General features: G+C 37.9%; 1 protein-coding gene across 5 annotated transcripts in view; it reads left to right on the top strand.

Moving 5' to 3' along the window:
- FHIP1A (FHF complex subunit HOOK interacting protein 1A) overlaps positions 1-21,626 on the top strand; it is a 96,079-nt gene that overhangs the window by 40,107 nt on the left and 34,346 nt on the right. For all 5 annotated transcript variants that reach the window (XM_035547025.2, XM_035547036.2, XM_035547043.2 and 2 more), the window contains 4 exons: positions 9,327-9,558; positions 10,945-11,571; positions 16,292-16,450; positions 18,565-18,651. In XM_035547025.2, coding sequence (XP_035402918.1) covers positions 9,454-9,558; positions 10,945-11,571; positions 16,292-16,450; positions 18,565-18,651 — 978 coding nt within the window. In that variant the 5' untranslated portion in view covers positions 9,327-9,453. The remainder of the gene's footprint in view (positions 1-9,326; positions 9,559-10,944; positions 11,572-16,291; positions 16,451-18,564; positions 18,652-21,626) is intronic.

Genomic DNA, 21,626 nt, shown 5'->3' with positions numbered 1-21,626 from the left:
TATTCTGTCCTATTCCTGGGCTTTTAATTTGAGAGAGGCGGGTAAAAGAGAAGTAACATGTGCATGTGAATGAGAGAGAATTCCATTTGCAAAGTGGAGGTTCTTTTCTCAGTGAAAACTTGCTAACAAACCTCTGGGGAAGCTGGTTGGTTTATTGATCAAGCAATCAAGGTAATCTTTTAATGCTTTTTTTACTGATTCTTGAGCCTGAACTGTATTTAGAATCTGCAGAATCATCTGAGAGTTTGGAAAGAAGAAATGTTTATGGCTTCTTCATTATGAAATATGTGGAAAATTTAGAATATGTGGATCTGCATTGTATTGTAGGTTAGTGCTGAAAGTGTACATGTCATCTTTACTGTCATTTTGTAGAGTCAAGAACATTAGTCTTGGATGACTTATGCTTATTATAATAAATAGTTCGACATGTTATACAAAGCACTTGAAAAACTGTTTACATATTGCTCTTGTAGCCATAAAATATATAACTTAATCTTGTTTTCTGTAATCTGCGTATGGTAATTATGTGTATATTGATAACTGTTTTCTAGAGCATCGTTCTCTCAGGAAGATCGTATTTCCTATTCTATACGTGAGTGTTCTGAAAACAGTGTTAAATCTTCAGAGCATAGAGCCTTCCACTGCTGAGCTAGCCTCATTTATTTTCCTGTCAGGAAGCTTTTCCAGATATGCAACTTAATTATTTCCTATGAATTTATTTTGTACTTTTAGCTGTAGACACTTTCTTTTACCTTTCTTAAAAAGAAAGAACAAAACCCAAAACTTTAAAAAAGGAAAAAAAGGTTCTGGGTTCTGTTCACTTCATCATCACAACTTCAAGAAGCTAGTGTTGTCCCAAAATATGAGTGAGTTGGGGCCAAGTTTGTGTGACTTAATATGTCACACAGATGTCGGAATTATCTTGGAAAGCAAAATTGATATTACAGGTTGAGTTGGATCACTTTGATGTCTCTCTTCCACTAGCATAACCAGAACATAAAGTAGCTTTTGTTAAGTGTCTGCTTTCTGATGTGCTGCTCCCTCCCACTCCTGGATGGTGATAAATCTTGAAATAAACCCCTACAAATTCCCAGTAGAGGTGGGGAGGTTGGCAACAACTGTTTTTTCCCAATAATTCACTTCAATGATGATTAAAAAAAAAAAAAAAAGTGTGGATGCAGCAGCTGATTTCGTGCAGTTCCTCTGTGAATCAAGGAGTGGAAAGTAGCTCTCTTTCAGTGACATGTTTTTTGCCCTTTGGGGTTGTTCTCTTTCTCTCTGAAATCTGATAGGAAAGCATATTCACCATACACAGTTGTAAACTGAGTTGTGTTTTGCCTGCAATGCCTGTCTCGCACAGTACAACAGCAAACACTTCAGTCTGTGGCCATCAGACACATTAATGACTTGGTTCTCTCTGGAAACGTGCTTTTCTTGGATCAGCAATTTTGGTGGTGATTTGGGAATGAACCAGTGGAGTTAAAGCCTTTGAATCAATTTCAATGACATCTACTTTCTTCAGTATATAGGTAGAAACAAACTTTTCTGAGATGCTATTTTTTCAGTTTTAAATTCAGGTTCTAATCCCCCTTTTGTAGCTGTTGCCTGCAAGTAGCCGACAAGATAGCTCAGTCACGTGGTGACTGAGTGCTACTGTCAAAGGAAAGAATAGAGATAGGTATTTTAGATGTTAAGAACCACAGCTACCATTTTATTCTCGCATTTTTAGCCAACATAATCTGTGTTTTTAACCACTAATTATTACTGAATTGATGCCTTTCTGTAGTAAGCCCGATGTGGGGGGGATCAAACATAACAGAGAAGCAGATTTATGTTCCTTATCGCTCTTTAAAAGAAGCAAAACATACCACTAGATTTGCAACCTTATTTCCTCACAACCCCAGCCGTTCCTTAGCTTCAGATTTATGACCTAGGGATATGAATGTATAGCTTGTTCCTCCAGGGTCTTTGCAAGAGTAGCTTCAGTGATGGTGTGCTCTTGAGTTCCGGGAAAATTGCCTGTGTACAAATGAATGTGGTGGCTGAGTGTGCCCCATGGTGTATCAGGTAAATAGAGCCCTCCTCGAGGAGGTCGAGGTCTCTGACAGGTATTCTGCTTTGTTTAATTATTGTTCCCTTGAGCAATCGCTGCCATTTCTCTGGCTTTGGTAATATGCCCTTTGATGAATTGTCTTTGCTGGTTACTTGTGCACCTTCCTAGACCCACTATACGTAATGTTAGCCTAAAGCACCAATGCATTTTGGACCATACTGCCTAACTGGTCTCTCTGTTCTTTCATTTTGGCCAACCCATGCAGCAGAAATTGCTGTAGTCTCGGGATTTGGCAGAGCCTGTGCCCCAGCGCACAGGCTGCCAGTGTGAGTTGATCCCGTTGCTTGCCCTTTATGTGCACGCAGTACCACTGCACCACGGCTGAGCTGGGGCCGTCACTGATGCTGTGCTTACTCTGGGGAAATCGCTCATTCATGTGCCTGGAGAACCATGTATTTATTTAAGGCCGTAAACTGGATCCCCTAACAATTAACACGTAGGACGTGAAGCTAGTTATCCGAGCTGGTGTGAAATCCCAGTAAACATGTGAGTAGTGTACATCTCCAGAGATTTCAGAAAAGATGAATTGCATTTTTAACTGCAGCAGGCTGACCGTAAATGTGACAGTAAGGTTTTCATCTCCTTATAAAACTTACTGAGTGTAGTTTCTGTCATGAGATACATCTTGTTATTGTGGTCTCAGTGGGCACAAGTCACAAGGCACACTTTTCATGCTAGTGGGTTGGATTAAATTGTGCTTGATGAGAACAGATTGATACTTTGATTAACTGCATTGCTTTACAATTCGTAGTGACTTCTCTGCTGAGCTTTGATAAAGCTATCTGCTTAAGTGTAAAACACATCTCCCACCCACACACAGAAGGCAGTGTCTTTGCAGATACTGGGTAGCACAGGCAGGCAGAAGAAAGCTGACTAAATGTGAAGTGCTTGCTTGAGGTAGACAAAGGACAAGACAATTAGTGGACTGCAGCATCAAAACATGGAAGAACAAATGAAGAAGGAAGCTAAGTGTTAATATAGTTTAATGTGTTAAAAAAGTGTATCTTAAAGTGTTAAATTGTTAATGTAGTTTTCTTGCTAGTAGAACTTCTGTGAGTAGTGCTTAAGCAAGCCCAGGACTCTCCGATGCAGTGGCTTTTAACCACTATTTTCCCAGTTACCCACCCTGGTTCCAGTTCTCCAGTGAGCAAGCTGTAATCCTTCTGCGTTCTGGTACTGAATGTATAGGACCATTAAGGGTGAGGATGTGACTCTCCTTCATAAGCTTTTCTGTAGCAAAACTTACCGCAAGCAGGATGAATCCTATGATGCAGCGACTGTTTTCCTTTGAAATACTCTTGTTAATAAAATTTACACCCTCTCCTGGATCATAGTCCCTAAAGAAAAGCTGACAAATTTATGCAGAAAGCCTTCTTTTTGATCAAAAATGAACAAACCTTGAACAAGGTCTCTTTTAAGCTGGAACTAAGTTGAGGCTTGCTAAAATTTGCCACTCATTTTTTGCCTGCTCTTCCTCATCCACTTATCAGAGACTGCAGAAAAGTGATTGTATAGCTATGCTTAAAACCATATAATTTCCCTCTGCTTCTTTGAAGTTGTCTAATTTCAAGCCCCTTTATGCCACACTGATCCATGAAAATGTTGTGATATTTGCTGTTTATTTCACTTCCATTAAAGCTTCTTATCCAGCTCTCTATTGTCTCTGGATTGACAGGGATGGACAGCTTTGGCCAGCAGGACAAAAGCGTGCAGAATCCAGTACCAGCAGTACAGTTGCACTCGAGAACTGTTGGAGAACACACCAGCTTAGAGATTCAACAGAAGACAACTTTGATAATTAAACAGGGGAGCCTTGCAGCATATTTTGGGTCTATATTGCCTTGCTATAGTAGTCTGCACATCTTTTGTCTGTATGGTGTGCGTTGCCTGGTACACCCCGATCCTGCAAACTTCTGTGCTACTTTTTTAAATTCAAAAGTGAAACTTCTGAAGAGACGTTCCAGTGGAAGTGGGCTTGACAAGAGATGATTCTCAGCTGGGCTGTTCTTCCAGTATACTTGGCAATAAAATAAGTACTTCTGTTGATTGGGGAGTTCAGCCCTGTAATCAGCTGTGGAAAAAGGGTTGATGATTTACAGGCTTCTGAAGGAAAACTGAAAGCAAGTATCCTCTGCAAGTCCAACAGCTAGGTCTCAATCTTCTCGTTAATCTAAAGCTACTCAGTGTAGTTATGACTGCTGCTTTTTAATTTTTTTTATTTTTTTAAAAAAGGCAAATCAGTTAGGTTGTGCTAAAGATTTCTGCTCTCTTCCTTCCATCCTCATTTACTTATCGGAGATTCCACAGATGTGGTTACAGGTCTAGTTTTGTGACTGTACAATTTTCTCTGCTGCTGCTCGGGAAGAACATAGGTGCTTGTTAACATCCTGTTTGTATATATAACAGTTAAGCGGATTTGCAGAAAAAAAGAAAACCCAACAAACTAAATAAACCCCCATTGAAAGGTATTTAATATAAACCCAACAAAAGCTTTTGAAATGATGCAATTTTGTTCAATTACTCAAAAAATATAGGAAGATCTTGGGGGAATTTGACTTGTCTGTTTGAAACTCATTTCCTTGTGTGTGATGCGCTTCACATTCCACATTGGGATTGTTATGTATATAAAACTTTGGCCGTAGGTGTGGGAACCTTGTGTATGACAATAAAGATTAGAGACAAAAGTCTTGTCAGTTTAGGCAATTACAATAGCTCTAGAAGGCATATGTAAGTGGACTTTGCCTTTTAATAACATTAAATGACTGTTTGGTAGGATATGCTTGAATTATGGGAAGATTTGCCTGCTAAGAAGGTTTTACTATTGTACAGCAGGGTGAAAATATTAAACTGAGCAATGGTTTTTGGAAGTTGGATTTTGGATGGACTGCAGGAGAGGTGTATTTCCACTCCTTAGGTCTGTTAATTGATGGAGTAATGCCTTGACTAGGATTTAGTGGAGAGGAAAGGCTAAATTATTGTAGTATTTCAACCCTAAACCGATTAAAATAGACCATTATTTTTGTCTGTAGTGGTGACTGAGTTCATTTCTACCCTTTCTTCCTTGATTGGTGTTTATAAATTAATTCATTTTCCCAAATTGCATTCAATATAATCAGATTATTTGTCTTGTCAGATTATTTGTCATTCAGCCTTGCAAAATAATGAAGAAAACCTGCTAATCCAGTGGAAAAACCTACTTGCCACAAATACGGTGAACATGTTCTTTCTAGTGCCACTGTAACTAGAGCAAACTAACTTTAGGTAGATATGTATCTTAAAAGATAACGTCTCTTCCAATTTAATTGTTTTCCTTTTTCAAATAGTACACTGTTTTTAGGATCTATTCTGTGACCACTTGTCAAAAAGCTGTATATGCTTTTTGAAACAGTATTACCAACTCTGAAGTCTTTGAAGTCTGTACAGTCTATCAGTGTTTTGTCTTACTAAAGAAATCCTGATATCCCAAGATACTTTCCAGACTGGAAATATTTGCTTCCTTAAGAGAATTGATTTGATTTTAGAAATGTTACTGGCATTGCAGTCTTGCTTGCTGCTGTCTAGTTACTTTTAAATTAGAGATAATTAAAAGGCCATAGTATTTGCTGCTGTGAGGGGAAGGTCTGTGTTCTCTCACCACACTTAAATTTGCGATCCCATAGCTGAGCTGGATGCAAGCGAACTTAGCCATGGTCAACTTAACATTTGCTGCAGACAAGTTGATTTGTTTTCAGCTAGTAATTTAAATTTGGTAGTTTTGCTCTTCATTCCGTGCTTCATACAATCTGTTTATAATGACTTTGTGCGGTAGGAGTGAGCATTCCGAATAAACTGGTTCTGATTGAATTTTAATGTCTGAGAGGTTACTATTCATCACCAAGGGATGAATGATCTTTTTCACAATTCTTTGTTATTAAAGATTTAAATGGCTTCGATCTTGTGACATATGTATGTGCAATCTGCTGCTAAGTGCAGTTTTTTGTTAGAATACATAAATGCAGGAGGTGAATTTGCTGTTTTACAGTGTTTGTCACTTGCGTACTACTGAAGATCTTCATCTAGCAATGGGGTAGCATTTGTGCAGGTAATAAAACACATCTCATAAATGGATTGGGCAAGCTGCATGCACCAGCAACTCAAGGGAACCTTCCTAAAAATTCCCCCTGGTTGGTAGTACAGGCGTTTCTAGATGCCCATACTACAAGTGCAGAGAGTAATGGTGATCTGCTTAGGCAGTAAGCTTTCAACAGAGGCGGGACTTCTGTTCAAGAACACAGAGGTGGTTATAAATTCTTACATGTTAGTCATGAAGTAGGTCTTGTGTGGAAAGGGAGTTTTCGATTTGGACACACAAATGTAAGTGGCTCTGTTGCTGGAGCTCTTGGTATGTTGCTGTGTTTTGAATGTGTGGTGAGGGCTGTACCATGAAATAGCACCTCGCTGCTGGTGAGTGCTTGGATGTCTTTTTTTTCTGTACGTCTGTGCTGAGCCACTCCTGCACTTTAGGCCTTCTTATAGCTGCAGAGAAGTAGAGCAACATTGCAGGAGTCTGTAATGATCAAAGTACGAGTATGGCACCTCTGCCCTCCAAACCCATGTTTTGATAGCTACAAGATGGAAGTAGTAAAAATATCTTTCCCTCTTTTTTATAGGAGGGTCTGATGGGGAGGGAATGCATGCTGCTGGGAACTGGTGGAGTGGAGGTTGGGGCTGGTTAGGCACGATGTATGAGAAAGAAAAGCTGTAAAGGTTAGGGAGGACAGAGGATTAGAACAGGTTGGATGAGAAGAGAAGGTAACAGGTTTTAGATTGCCCATGTATATTACGCCCAGGAGCTTTGCATGTGTCTCAAGTGTCTTACGTCACCAGCCTTTGATTTTTATTGGCAGTCTTGAAGAAAGCCATGATCTCCCGTATAGCTGTTTGCTAGATTAAATAGTGGAGGCTGACCTGAAGTTTCTGGTTCTACTCTCGGTATCGTAACGATGGTCATCTGTCATGTGATATCGAGATGTGTAATAGCAGTTTCTTCTGTTTAAATTCTTTAACAAGTGCAAACTCTACAGAAACAACTTCCAAGTTGTAAAGTCAAACAACTCAAAACTAGTAAATTCCAGAAATGAACTTGCCTCTGCTTTGTTAATTAAGTTCTCTTGCTGCACCTAATGATACCATCTTTAATTACACAATCACATTAAGTTTTCCAAAGCTGCTTGCTTCATTTCATGCACAGGACAGATCTGCTTGAAGGGTGAATTGGGGTTGTGTGGTGAAGGGCACTTTTGTCCAGAGGAGTCTGCTCAGCTGCTACAGAAATGGGAAGGTTTTTGTTTGGAGGAGAGGGCTGGCGAAGGGGAAACGGGCATGAAGTGAACAGATGGTCCAAAGGAGGTCAAATAAATATTCCTTTGGATTGTTGGGTATGATATTAGGAAAGCTACTTGCAGCAGGCTTTTTGTAAGTGGTTTCTCAGCATGTTTTTGGTTTCTTCTGTAAATATGTTGAGCTGCAAGAAAAGGCCACTGGGTTTATGTGCATTGAACATATAGTAGGTAACAGGGTGCCAGCGTTGTTTAGGAAGGAGTGTTACCCAAATGGATAAACTGTCCCACGTTCATGCTGGCCTTTCCATGCAAGGAATGTTTTATCTGCAAAAGAGATAAATTAAATCATGTTAATTGTATTGCATGACAGTGTTTAGGAAATGCATAATATGTATTTTAAGTGGTATAGGAAGGAAGGGTTGGGGGTGGGAGGGAAGACCCTTTTATGCAATTGAATCTTGTTGAATCTCAAACACAGAGAATATACATACATACATGGGAACAAGGGGGTATTAAGACTGCATAATCAACTTCTGTTTGTTTTTTGTTTGTCTCAAAAAGCTTAGTGCTGTAGCCTGGACTTTTTTTGGACATTCTGAATGCAGCAAAAATTTGCTGTTACTTTTATGACAGCCAGTATGTTTTTTTCTGCTAACAATTTCAAGAATATAAGCATAGCATACCTGCAGGGAGCAGAGATGTCCACTGTAGAGAAAGATTTTTATCTTTTAAGATACATGCAGAGAAATACCTACTGCGGTAGCAAAGAATTGCTATATAGACTGTGGCAGAAAAATCTCCTAATGTATTTGACTAAGCCAAAGAATATCCAGGACTCTTGGGATCCTAATGAAGACTGGAGAAAGAGAGCATTTCAAAATGCATTAAAGTCTTCTATGTTGTACACGAGCTGTGGCAACCTGTAGTGCATTTGTTGTCTTCCTTAACTGTGTTCGTTGTTGTTGTTTGTTTCGTTTTGCTATGGCCCAAAATTAATAGCAGAGTCTGTTTGCAAAAGAAGAATAAAAAATTGAAGTTGATGGAGGGACCAAAAAAAAAAAGGGAACTGTGTAACTTAGATATTGGTGCTTGAGGGAATAATATGTTCTCTTAAGCCTCCCAAATATCTGTAAGATATCTGTCTTTGTTTCATTTTAACTTTTCCCTGCAGGTGTGCAACTACTTTAATACTCAGATATCTAGGATATTAAATAATGGATGAAAAGAAAGTGCCAATGTTTGATCTTATAGTACTCTAATATGACATCTCAATTTACTTGACTTTGAATACATGAGGGTGGTTTGGTTTTATATTTTTTTATGTCCTTTGGTTTTGGTTATTGTCCTTTGGTGTAGATACAAGTGCATCTTTCTGCCTGCGTATGGTATGCTACAGATATTTCCAATTGTTTCTGATATGTTTTCTGACAGAAAAAAATCGAAGTATTGACAATTTTATCTATTCATGGAAATACTGTTTTTAAAAATGTAGAAAGAACCTGTACTTTTTTACTTGTACAGTCTACGCAACAGTTATTAAGCTATCCTGAACAGAGACACGATCAGAAGGCAAAAACATAAAGAAAAAATAAAAATGTAATAAAGTATGCATACGATGTTTACTGCATGAGCTTGTTGTATTTGAGTAGCACCTTAATGCAATCACTGATCTCAAAAGACCTGTTTGAGGCTTAAGAACTCTTATCATGGGAAGTTTAAGATGGTGGTCACATATAACATGCTTTAAAAAATTCTGTCCTCCAACTGAGTTAAAATAAATGCTTTAGTGATATCTTTAAGTATGTTCTCTGTGTGTGTGTCTGTGTGTATATATATATATATGTATATAAATTGGTGTACAGATGTGTTTTGTGTTGTTTTTCCTTAAACAGAATTCTGTGGATACTGAAGCTCAAAACACGATATTGATCTCTTTGCGATGCTTGGACATCTTTTACTAAGTACAGGATTTTCAAAGGAAATCCAGCATGGCCTAGATGGTTGACCTTTGGAAAACTTATGATGTCCTCTGGAACCAGTATCAGAAAAAAACGGCAGGGTCTGAGCCTGCAAGGTGTTGACCCAGAAACATGCATGATAGTGTTTAGAACACACTGGGCACAGGTAATGCTATTGAGTGTTATTGATTTGAAGTATATTGCATTAACATGAATTTGCTTCAGTCTTGCTTTTTGGGGTAATCCTGAATTGCTGAGGAACAACTTAATCTGCTACATTTAAACATTTTAAAACACAAAGGTAATTGATGTTATAAGGTATGGCTAGGCTTTACTAATCACGCTTTGAACACCAGACTTACATCTGAAAGGGAAGTAGTATGACATGGTAATATCTTATGGAAGGTCTATATCTTCTAACTGGCTTTCCTAGTGATTCACTGGGACTTGTACCCTGTTACAAACTTCTGTGCTTCCTTTCCTTGTCCTAGGTAAGATTTGCCTATCTTCTGTAAAGCATTAGATGTATGGGAGCCAAGCTGTATGCAGGGTTGTTTATTATGGACAGATAAAGATTATGCACTTATTCTAAAAATTGTTTGCTTGTTATCAGGATTTTTACTGTTTGTAGGCAAAGATGTTTTGCTCTGAACAGCATAATAGAAGATCTTATTTGCTACAGTAATATAAATAACAGTTCGTGTAAAATTGATTTCTGTGATTCTGCTTTTGCTGCTTCTGCTGTCTTTAGAAGCAAGGCAGGAAAGGGCAGTGGTGCTTCTGAGATATTTCCAGTGTTGGAAGAGCCATCTTTCAAGAGCCACCTTCTGTCATTGAACTGTGATGATGCTGTTGTGTTAGGGGAGGACCTGCTGTATTTTTGGTTTTGTGGCAGTTATCCTCCACAAAAGGACTAAATATGGTGGTTGTTTCACAGACAATGAGCTTCACTGACTGCATGCGGAAAAGAATTTAATCCAGGAGGTTTAAGTACTGGGATGACAGTTACTACTCAATCCTAAATCTATGTCGAATGTTGCCAGGAGTAAATGGGCATAAGTGGCTATTTGGTTCTATACGATGTGGCATGGAGAGATCAAGTATGTGGGCTTCAGCCTCTCTTACAACTGCAAGTCACCTCATGATACTGATGCTCCTGAGCACAGTTACTCTGTGTGAAGAGCCAGCCCTTTGATTACAGTCCTTTGTGACTAAGAAGCTCACTGAAAACGTCATTGAAACTCAGTTTCCGAAGGCTAAAGGAACCTAGTTTAGCTATACTTCAGAGAACCTTAAGTTTTCTGCAGTAAGACAAGTGGCAAATTTAGGTGCTTATAAAGGTGAACAAAAGAATTAACTTTTGCCTCGTGCATGCCAAATGTGAGACTTTTACATCTAGAAGATTCTTTACAGACATATCTTAAAAGCATAAAAAGAGTTTGGGCTTCTTGTGTTACAATTTTTGATACATATATATATATTTTTCCTTATAGGTAAGTGCATATTTTTAAACATACGCTGAAATGATTTACCTGTCGTTGTTTCTTTTTAGGTTCTAAAAATCTTAGAGAAGCATGATCCCTTGAAGAATACTCAGGCGAAGTATGGGGCAATTTCACCTGATGAAGCCAGCACTGTTCAGAATTATGTGGAACACATGCTTTTCTTACTAATTGAGGAGCAAGCAAAGGATGCCTCAATGGGGCCCATTCTAGAGTTTGTGGTCTCAGAAAACATAATGGAGAAGCTTTTTCTTTGGAGCCTACGGCGAGAGTTCACTGATGAGACAAAAATTGAACAACTCAAAATGTATGAAATGCTAGTAACCCAGTCTCATCAGCCTTTGCTACATCACAAGCCCATCTTGAAGCCTTTGATGATGTTGCTGAGCTCCTGCTCAGGAACAGCCACTCCAACAGTGGAAACAGAATTGGTTGTCCTCCTGAACCAGCTCTGCTCTATAATAGCCAAAGATCCTTCCATTCTAGAACTGTTTTTCCACACCAGCGAGGACCAAGGAGCTGCCAATTTCCTCATATTTTCCCTTCTGATTCCCTTCATCCATCGAGAAGGAACGGTAGGCCAACAGGCTCGTGATGCGCTGCTCTTCATAATGTCCCTGTCTGCAGAAAACAATGTTGTTGCAAACCACATAGCAGAGAACACCTATTTTTGCCCAGTAAGTTATTCCAGTTTTGCTTGGTCTTTAATGTTAAGCTAGGCATCTCCCTTGTATTCTGCTCGTCTTGTTCTGTCCTTTTTGGTAAAGATGTGTTTTAACATACTTTTTTATTTCTGCCAACAGCTGTTTTACAAATTGTAGTGCTGTTTAAGCTGGCCCTACTCCCAAATGCAGTCTTGCTGCTTGTTTCTCTACTAGTGCCCTTCCCCTCCTTTGGGCCAGCAAAAATGTGGTGTTTTTTTTTTCCTGCAGTCACTCAGTGAGTTGAATTAGGAAACTGACGGAAGTTAAAGTGGGTGACTTGTTCTTTGTCAGAGATCTGTACATTTCGGTGGCCATCTCAACCATAATGCCATTGTGCTATGTTGCAGTCTGTTACAAAACTTGGTAGTAATGTTGCATTGTTAGATCTGACAAATCAGCTGTATTACATGAATGGAAAATCTTTGCTATTAAGCAAGTAAATAAGCTAATTTAACAAACAGCATTGTACTATTGCACTTGCTTCATGCCTTTATCACAAAAATTGATTTGAGATCTGCAACAGATTTAAAACGAAGTATCACTGTGGAGAGTGCCAGTTTATGGCCCAAATCTTTTATCTTCTGTGTGGCTTGCATTTTTAGTTTAATAAATTCCATAAAAAATGAAATGGATGGGAACCTTACATAGCTACTAAAGCAGAGTGCTTTTCAGTGCTTTTACACTAACATGCCTTCAACCTAAACATTTGCACGTGACAGCTCTTCCAGCCGTAGGTGTCTATTTCCCCTCAGACTGCTGTATCCTTTGACAAGTATGGCAGAGCCAGGTTTGTAGTCTGGAGAAAGTCTACAAGTTCCAAAGCAGAACTTGTAAATGGTATCCTTTGTCAGTTGTAAATGTTGCATCAAATGTCTTGTGCTGAGAGACTCCAGTTGACCTTATTTAATAGATGCTGCTAAAAAATATGAACTTGGTTCTTAAATTGTCCCTGAGACAGATGCCATGGATCTATGCTATAACTTCCATAATTACATCTTCCAATTAATTAAAAAAAAAATCCTTTTTACACTGAAGATAAAAGCCAGCTATATTAACCTTCGAACAGCAGGGAGCCATGATTGACAATCATTCTAATTAGGATGGCCTCTTGTCAAATGTGCTAAAATCAGACTTTTCTGAACAGTAATGAGACTGGCCTACGTTTATAATAAAATTTTAATGCAGTGCCATAGAATTAGCTCACCAGCATAAAGTCTTTTTTGAATTTGAGTGTGATGAGCTCAAGGACCAGGTTTTGTTCTGGTGAAAGAAGATGCTCTGTAGGCATCAGCGGCATTGCCATATATCACTAAAATCAGGGTTGCTGAGGCTACATCTGCACTGCAGAACAGGTGGCACAGTCCTTTGCTGATATGAGTTGCGTTTGAGTGGCACTGTGATGATGCTGCCTCTGGTTACTTGGCTGAATTTGTTGATAGCACGCAGGATTTTCTGTACCATGCCTCACTGCATAGCATAGACATGCCCTGGGCTGAGGCCTGACCATAAATCTCTTCTGCTTCATATGTCCAAATTTGTGCCAAAGTGTACCTGAAGGTTTTCTTCATATTATTTTTTGAGCTCACTTTCTTTAGCAGCTTTTTACAACTAAACTGTCCATAGTATTCAAAGCTGTGGGTGAGTAACCTATAAAGAAGGAAGGGGACAGGCTGCAGTGAGAACACCTCACTAACAAATGTTTTTGTCGTAGAATGTGCAGACAAGCTATTTAGGCAAGGCTTTCTGATTTTTACAGAGGTTTTTCTGTATCTTTGGTCAAGTAATTTTTATGATGTTTTAACCTGCAGCTTCTGTAACTTTGTGATTTAAGGTGTTGTCTGTTCACCACATAACAGGAAAACAACATTTCTATGGAATTTTGAGCAGGATAGCATCTCAAAACTTCTCCATGAAACATTGCATTTGTAAATACCCCACAACTCAGGCAAGTAGGTATAAAAGCAGAAGGTATTATGACTTCAATGCCCTTGAAAAGTTGAGACTGCACAGAGACAGGACTATGGATGTGGGAGGAATGAGAATTATTAAAGGGAAAGAACTTAAATGTGAAAATAAGATGGCCAGGTAGCAATTGATTATATATTGACAACACATCATTTAACCAAATATGAGATTTACAAATTTCATAGACAGTGCCTTCTCTGAGTCAAGACAAAGCATATCAGTCAAGGACATTGGTTTGCAGAGAGCCTCTTGACTCAGTGGTGAAAAAGAAAACTTTGGAGATCTTTCTAAGAGTAGATGAGCATGTAGGGCTGCCGTAACAATTGTTAGAAGAAATCTTAAAGGACACTGTTAAAGGTAAAACAACAAAAAAATGAAACCAGTCTTTCTCTCCCAGGATGTGAACTCATTCATTTCCTTCCTTCTAGGATATTTTTTTCATTGATGACTGTCATCTTGCTGATTAAAACTCTGTAATGTGGACTGTATGTGTGCATTATTTAATACGCCTGCTTATAGCATGTGGAGAGTTCTGTTAGTAATTTCAAATGGTAGTCCTATTTTTACCACATACTTCTATGAAAAAAATTAAATATTTTTTATTTAAAACAGAGTAAATTTGCTTCTAATGGCTACTCTGTTTCTCAGTGCTTTAGAAACATGATTTCACATAGAGCTATTTGTGTTGTACTTCATAGAAAAAAATAAGAGCTTTCTAAACATTTCACATTTTAACAGCTACATCTGTCACTTGTTAGTCCAGTAAGTTGGACAAGCTAAAGAATTCCCCATTTTGAGACATTGAATGATTGGGAGTTCTGTGCTCCTTGTAGTGGTGAATAGTGTGTTTTGCTCAAGGTCGTTTTCATGCGCTTCAGAACTAAACTTCCATATCAAGGAGAAATGTGGATAGTGCTCAGTTCTGAAAATCGAATTACTTTGCTTACTGAGAGGGTGTGTGCTTATAAATAGCAATTAAATTTTAAGCAGACAATGGAAAATCAAGCATGCATTAATTAGGAGATTGCCACACAAAAGAAACTTAAATTCTCTCTTCAGATTTTTTTTCCTTTCTACAATTGTCTGAAGCCTGGGTTTGTGAGTATAAGTGTGGAGGAGATTACTGTAAATATTTTTAATAGGTCTAGTGAAATATTTTTAATGGGTCTAGTGAAAACTTCTTACTTTGAGCTCTTCTACCAAGAGAAAGGAAAAAAGCTCCTTGTTTTAAAAGAATATGATTGTACAAATAAAGCTTTGCTCAATGGTTTAGCTTCTTGGATTTGTAGTATTTCCTGCAACTTTTTATTGTTGGTTTTATGTATGTGTGTTTGTGTGTCTGTATATGTGTATATATATATGTGTGTATATATATATATGTATATTTATGTGTGAAAAAGTAGCTTAGCATGCCAAAGCAGAGTTTCCCACAGTGTTATCTTTTTCATGATATTTGGCTTAATTATATATACACCAGAATAAGCCCATCTTCAAAGTTCTGTGATTTTTTAGAAATGGAAAGCATTCAGAAAGACAGCCTTTGCCCAGCTGGATAGGGTAACAATTGTAATTGGTTACACTTGCATGTCATCAACACCTCAATCCCCTTCCATGAACCCTTGGGTTGTTGACCTGCGCATTGTCAAGTGTTTGTTTTCTAATGGATAAAACAGTTGTGTTTCACCTGGGCTTTGACTGTCTAGCCCTGTAGATGCCAAATAGCCATTTCTGGACAGACGAATTCCTGTAAGAGTTCACTGAATGAAACCTAAAAAGGTTTCCATCAGGCTGAGTCTTAATGATCCCATTAAAATGAACATCATCTTAAAAAGTGCCCTGAAGTTGTAGAAAATCATGTCAGAAGGATGAGAATTGTAAAATAAAAAATTTCCAGCTTCAAATAATGTTAATAATTAAAAGTTTGGTCCTGAACTCCCAATGCTCTTGATATATTCAGTAACACTTAAAAAGTTTTTTTTTTGAAAATATGCTTTTAAAATTGTAACTAAAATTACATTTTTGCGCTTCTGTGATAATATTCTACATAGATCACCTGTAAGCCTTAATAGCGCTGGAAACAATGTCTGTACAGTAAGTTATTTCCCTTGCCTTCCCTTCCCTTTTCCAAGTAAATAAGAAGGAACAAAGAGAAATTATTAACAGTTAAAAATTTCTTTTTGTGACTTGGATTCAACTGAATACCAATGTCTATGAGTAGAAGTCAACACATATCTGTGGCCAGAGTGAGACTGAACTTCATTTTTGTTGATGGGGACACTTCCCCCTCCATTTCTAGTTTTTTCTATTTCCTGGTGAAATAATTTTATATAGGCATATGTAAGTAGTAACATTCAAACCATCTGCAAGTGACAGGCTATGGAGATATGATAATGATGGCTTCTTCTGGAGGATAAATGAAGGAAAGTGTAAAATAATTTTACAAGCATTTGAAAAAATATAAATTCTGATAAAGAATACAAGACAATCTGCTTTTTCACATCACTTTCTCATAAGTACCAGTTCTTGGAAGAAGGATAATACGTAGAAGGCTCTTGAAAATACTCATGTTTTTCTGCGACAGAACTCTTTCAAAGGAAACTGAAGTAATCATAACAGTCTCTTGAGTTACCAAAACGAGCAAGAGAAATGATTTGTTGTGCGGCAATGCCGTTCAAGCAGATGAACATTTAGAAACTTAACTTATTTCTCTTCTGTTTTTGAAATACAGGTGCTGGCAACAGGACTAAGTGGCCTCTATTCATCTTTGCCTACAAAGTTGGAAGAAAAAGGGGAAGAGTGGCACTGTCTACTGAAAGATGACTGGCTGTTGTCACCAGCCCTTGTGCAATTCATGAATTCTCTTGAATTTTGCAATGCTGTGATACAGGTAATGGAGCAGAGTTGTTCTGTTCTCTTGAAGCAATGGTTTTATATACCCCGCAAAAGTTTTTGAATGATGGAGTTTAGTTTCCCTTATTGATGGCATGGAGTTGTACGTTACGCTAAATAAGTTGCTTATAAAGTGAAGGCTTTGTGCTGATTGTCCCAGTTGTAAGGATGAATTAATATGTTTTTGTTTTTCAAATGACAAATGTTTCTAATAAATTCAGTATAATTGTGCTGCTTCTTGATATTTCATCACAAAATTGAGAGTATTTTCTTTATTTAAAAAAAAAGAGTTTATTGCATTTTAATACTACTGTTAATATTAAAAGAAAATTGAATGCCTTTACGTGTGGGGGGGTAGTATTTATGTATTTGTGTTAAAAAACATTCTGTCTTTGTCTAAGCTCTTATAACAGTGTACACAAGAAAATCGTCTGTTTAGTCTGTTTTGCCTTTCAGTGACCACTGCACTTAAATTATTAATTTTAGATTGGCCTGTTTAGAGTACATACTCCGTTCCTAATAATTGTTTCTTGATTTTTTTTTCTGGCTTTGATCCAGAAAAATCCATTTTGTATTGTTTTTTAAGGACAGAGGACCCTATAGAGCGCTTGCCCAATATTTTATTAACATAGGATATAAATTCTACACGGGCTGTAGGTATGTGTTACTTGAAGAAATGCGCTGAATAGGATTGAAAATAACATTTACTGTTAAATAAAAAATAAGTTGTAGTGAGATGCATGCAAAATACAGTAAAACAATTGATTGACTATTAAAGCATTTAACAGGTGAGAATAATAGTAGCTGTCATTCTTTAAATGCAGTATAAAAGATTTATTAACATGTGTCCAAATGGTGTTTTTATGCAGGATATCTGTAGGAGGTAATATTTAATACCTTTTTTAGAGTCCATGCAAAAGTTACCGCAGACGAATTAAAGAAGAATATATAATTTTAAAACTGCTTTTCAAATAAACTGAAAATGATTAAAGATCTTAAGTTGACATGCACAAAAGAGCAGTTTCTGAGTGCTGCCTGATTGTGTCTTTATAGTCTATCTTCAGCAAAGCGCAGAAGAAAAGTCAGTTACTGCAGGAATTTTTGCTAAATGCATGGAATGGTTTTTGTGCTGTGGCTTGTTCTGTGCTGACTGAAAAACTTTGGCCAGAGATTAATAAGGGACAGTGTAGCCAAGACTTCTTGCCATTTACTACTTTTTCCCTGGATCACAGCATGAAGAAGGGTAACCATTTTTCTTCCCCTTTTCAAAGTGAGGGTTATAAATTATAGGAATTCTGGGAAGAATTGCAAGTAGGATAATGTATTTGTGGCTGCATGTAGGCTGTGACATTCAAGTTTAAATACAAACTTCAAACAGAATGTATTAACCTGGAGTGCTTCAGAAGGGATTTTTTTTTTTGCTCTTACTAAATTTCTTTTAAATGCATTAATTGATAATATGCTTCATTTTGTGGAAAATAGTGAATGCATCATTATAAAAGTGGATTTTTGGCTTCCAATAGCAGTTCAATTTTTTTTAAAGCTAATAACCTATCGAATAAAGTATGTTGTTTTTTCTTTTCTTTTTTCTGTTTTTTTTTTCTTCCCCAGTGGTTGGAGGAAGAGCATGTGAACTGAATGTTCTTACGCCATAGCCTAGCGAACGCTTTGGTTTACCTAGTCTTAAAACACAGGAAAACAGTTGTTCTGCTTTTTCTTGTTGTAAGAGGACAATTTAATGATGGCAAGTCCACCTTCAAGTGACCCTGAGAAGGTTGCAGGAGCTAAATTTAGAATCTCAAGTCTTCCTTGATGCATGGGCATGCACGCTTTGCTGTCCATCCATTTGTCTTTGTCAACACACGGGGAGATTGAAAAGCCCTGTTCTCCCACTGTTGGCAGGCTTACTGTAATTAAACACAGTTTGTGTTTGAGGAACACACAATCTTTAAGAACCCATATCACAGAAAATGCTAGTGAGAAGGACAAATTAACATGGCTTTTTAAATGTGAAATTATTTTGGTAGTGGGCAGTAGTAGTATCTTCCTTGTCTTGTTTGAAATCTCACTGGAACTGTTCTGTCTGTCTTTCCTCACCTCCCTTCCCCTTAGGTCGCACATCCTTTGATACGTAACCAGCTTGTGAATTACATTTACAATGGATTTTTGGTGCCAGTAATGGCTCCTGCGCTCCATAAGGTCAGTGGTGAATGCAAGGGTGGCTTGAATGAGGCAAAGACATTGTGGATGATCTCTGTGTGAAGATACTATTGAACATAGTTAACAGTAGTGAGTCCTAGGCTGACTTCCCACCTTTTCCTTCCATAATTCCTATTTACTCTATGCAGATTGTTAAGTAAGATGGGGATATTTATGAAAATATTTAAAATTTTGAAGTGAAATGGAGAATCAAAAAATTTTTGTTGCACTAGGCTGACATACCATCAAAAAGCAGTGACCATTTAGACAGCATTTCATCATGACAGACGTTTCCATGAGGATTTTTTTTCCAAATGAATATTTTTCCAAAAGGAAAATGCCCAAATTCCAAATGTCGAAAAGGAAAATGTTTTGTCAATAAATATTCCCCCAACTTCAGCTAAGTAGGTAGTGTTTCCTTATCACAGTTGGTAGAATTGTTTTCATAAAGTGGAGAAGAAATGGAATTTTATGTCAGTTTTTGAGTGTGCTAGGGTGCAATTTATATTACTTCAAAGAAAAAAAAATCTTTGAGTTTTAGTGATTATCCTTTGCAAAATGTTTCACTGATGTTGGTGAATTACTGATTTTCTTATTTTTTTATTTTTGTTGGACTGCAGGAAACTACGTGTCCTGCAGAATATGTCAACTAACAGTCTTTTTCCTAAAAAAGAACATCTTGTGTGAGGAGAAAAAGCAGGAATTGATGAGAATAAAAATTAAGATTTTTTTGGATATCTACCAAAAATTGCCAGGAGAGGACTAATAAATAACTTTTTCAAGTTCTACTAATTTTTACTAAGCCTGCCAAGCAGAAAGCTGTGCACCTGTTCCATTTCTGAGAGGCCAGTGAAACATCATATCCTACTTCCTACTGTAGGACTTGTCTTGGCAGTACACACAATTCCTTGTGGTAAGCAGTCACTTACCAATAAAGTAATAAGCGGTGTAGAATCTTCAACAATTCAGCAGAACACAAACATATGAGAATTTGGCAGGGGCTGAAATAAAATTTGGCTGCGATCCGGATTAAGTTTGTAATCTGTCATTCAGATAGTTCACCCCCTTACCTGACAGGGTTTTTTTTTTCTATTTTATAGAAATTTCTTGACTTAATCCAGTACAAACACTGGGAAGTACAATCAAAAGTGAAATGGGAGCTAGCTTTAGGTCAACGTTACAGATAACAAGTGAGATGTCAGAAGGTAGCCATGGGATTGTAGTTTTAGTAGGTACTGTTTTTAACCTCTGAAGTGCTTAAGACAAATTTTAGGGTTCTTGAATACTACCATACAGCTGAATGCTATTTTTATTGGTCAATATAACTCCGAACCTCTATTGGCTTGATTATTTCCTTATAGATGTTATTTAAATCCTTTAAAGCATGCTGTTCTGATTAGCTTCTTCATGTGATAGAAATTGTATTGAACCGCATTTATATATTCTGAAATTGGGTGAAATCATACTTGTCTTGAAAATGGAGGTGTTGGCTGCTAGCATACGTGAGCTTCGAGCCCAGGTCTTTCCTGAGCCCTTACATTCTGTTGCACCCTTTTTCTTCCATTAATAAACCTTTCCTTGATTAGCATTAAGTTTGACTTCTCATTAAAAAATAAATATTTTATATATTTAAACCCCAAACACACTTAACGGAGAAGATGTATTGCACCATCTAGTGGATTTGACACAAGGCTCTCACATACATGAGACCAAAATCTCTAGCGAAAGGAAATAAATAGAGGTACCTTTGACCTCTTCAGTCTTTGTGTTGTGCCACATTAATTTAATGGAAAATAAATATTTTACATCTTTGCTTTTGGGACAGATGCCTCTGGGCTAAGACAGATAATTATGCTGTATCAGCTCTTTCATACGCTACAGTGATTTCTAGCAGTCATTCCAAAAGTTCATGCTGTGTTGAGGAATAAGCAAGTATCATCCATTTGGGAACTTCAGTGTTGTAATGGAACTTTTGGTTTTCTCTCCTTAATAACACAAAGCTGAAAACAAAAAGGGCCAAAATGAGAGAAAGGCCAGAGGCATCATGGTGGTTTTAAAACAGAAGTACTTGCATTACTTTCATTGAATAATACTACATGCATCTTGATTTTTTTTTTATCCAGTTGTTTATCGGTTTGGGTTGCTTGGATTAATTTTGACATGAATATAGGAGCATGGTATAAAAACCTGATTTGGAGGACAGATCTGGGGAAGGTTAAAGAGGGGTTAGGAAGAGATGCTAATTATTAGAATCATAGAATATCCCAAGTTGGAAGGGACCCATAAGGATCATCAAGTCCAACTCCTGGCACCGCACAGGTCTGCCCAAAAGTTTAGACCATGTGACTAAGTGCACAGTCCAATCTCTTCTTTAATTCAGACAGGCTTGGTGCAGTGACTGCTTCCCTGGGGAGCCTGTTCCAGTGTGCAACCACCCTTTCGGTGAAGAACCTCTTCCTGATGTCCAGCCTAAACTTCCCCTGCCTCAGCTTAACACCGTTCCCGTGGGTCTTGTCACTGGTGATAACGGAGAATAGGTCACCTGCCGCTCCACTCCCTCCCGCGAGGAAGTTGTAGACAGCGATGAGGTCCCCCCTCAGCCTCCTCTTCTCCAGGCTGAACAGGCCCAGTGACCTCAGCCGCTCCTCATGTGTCTTCCCCTCTAGGCCCTTCACCATCTTCGTTGCCCTCCTCTGAACACTGTCGCCCTCCTCTGGACACTAATTAGTGTCTATTAGTGCATGTTCTATTAGTTATGCACTATTCTATTAGTTCTGCGCCTTAGTCTATGCACTATTAGTACATGTTCTGTAAATCTCTGTTCATGGAAATCTTATTAGTAGAATTTAATTGGTATGGAACAGCTGCTTCTGATACCTGTTGATGACAGACATGGAAGGAAGCGAGTCCAGACCTTGTATGGCATGCAAGCCCTGACATCCCACATCTAGTCTGGTACCCATGGTTCTAGCTTA

This window comes from Cygnus atratus, chromosome 4 (assembly GCF_013377495.2).
Source record: "Cygnus atratus isolate AKBS03 ecotype Queensland, Australia chromosome 4, CAtr_DNAZoo_HiC_assembly, whole genome shotgun sequence".
Classification (NCBI taxonomy): domain Eukaryota; kingdom Metazoa; phylum Chordata; class Aves; order Anseriformes; family Anatidae; genus Cygnus; species Cygnus atratus.
The sequence above is the reverse complement of the archived record's forward strand: the minus strand, read 5'-3'. Positions and strand labels throughout refer to the sequence as shown.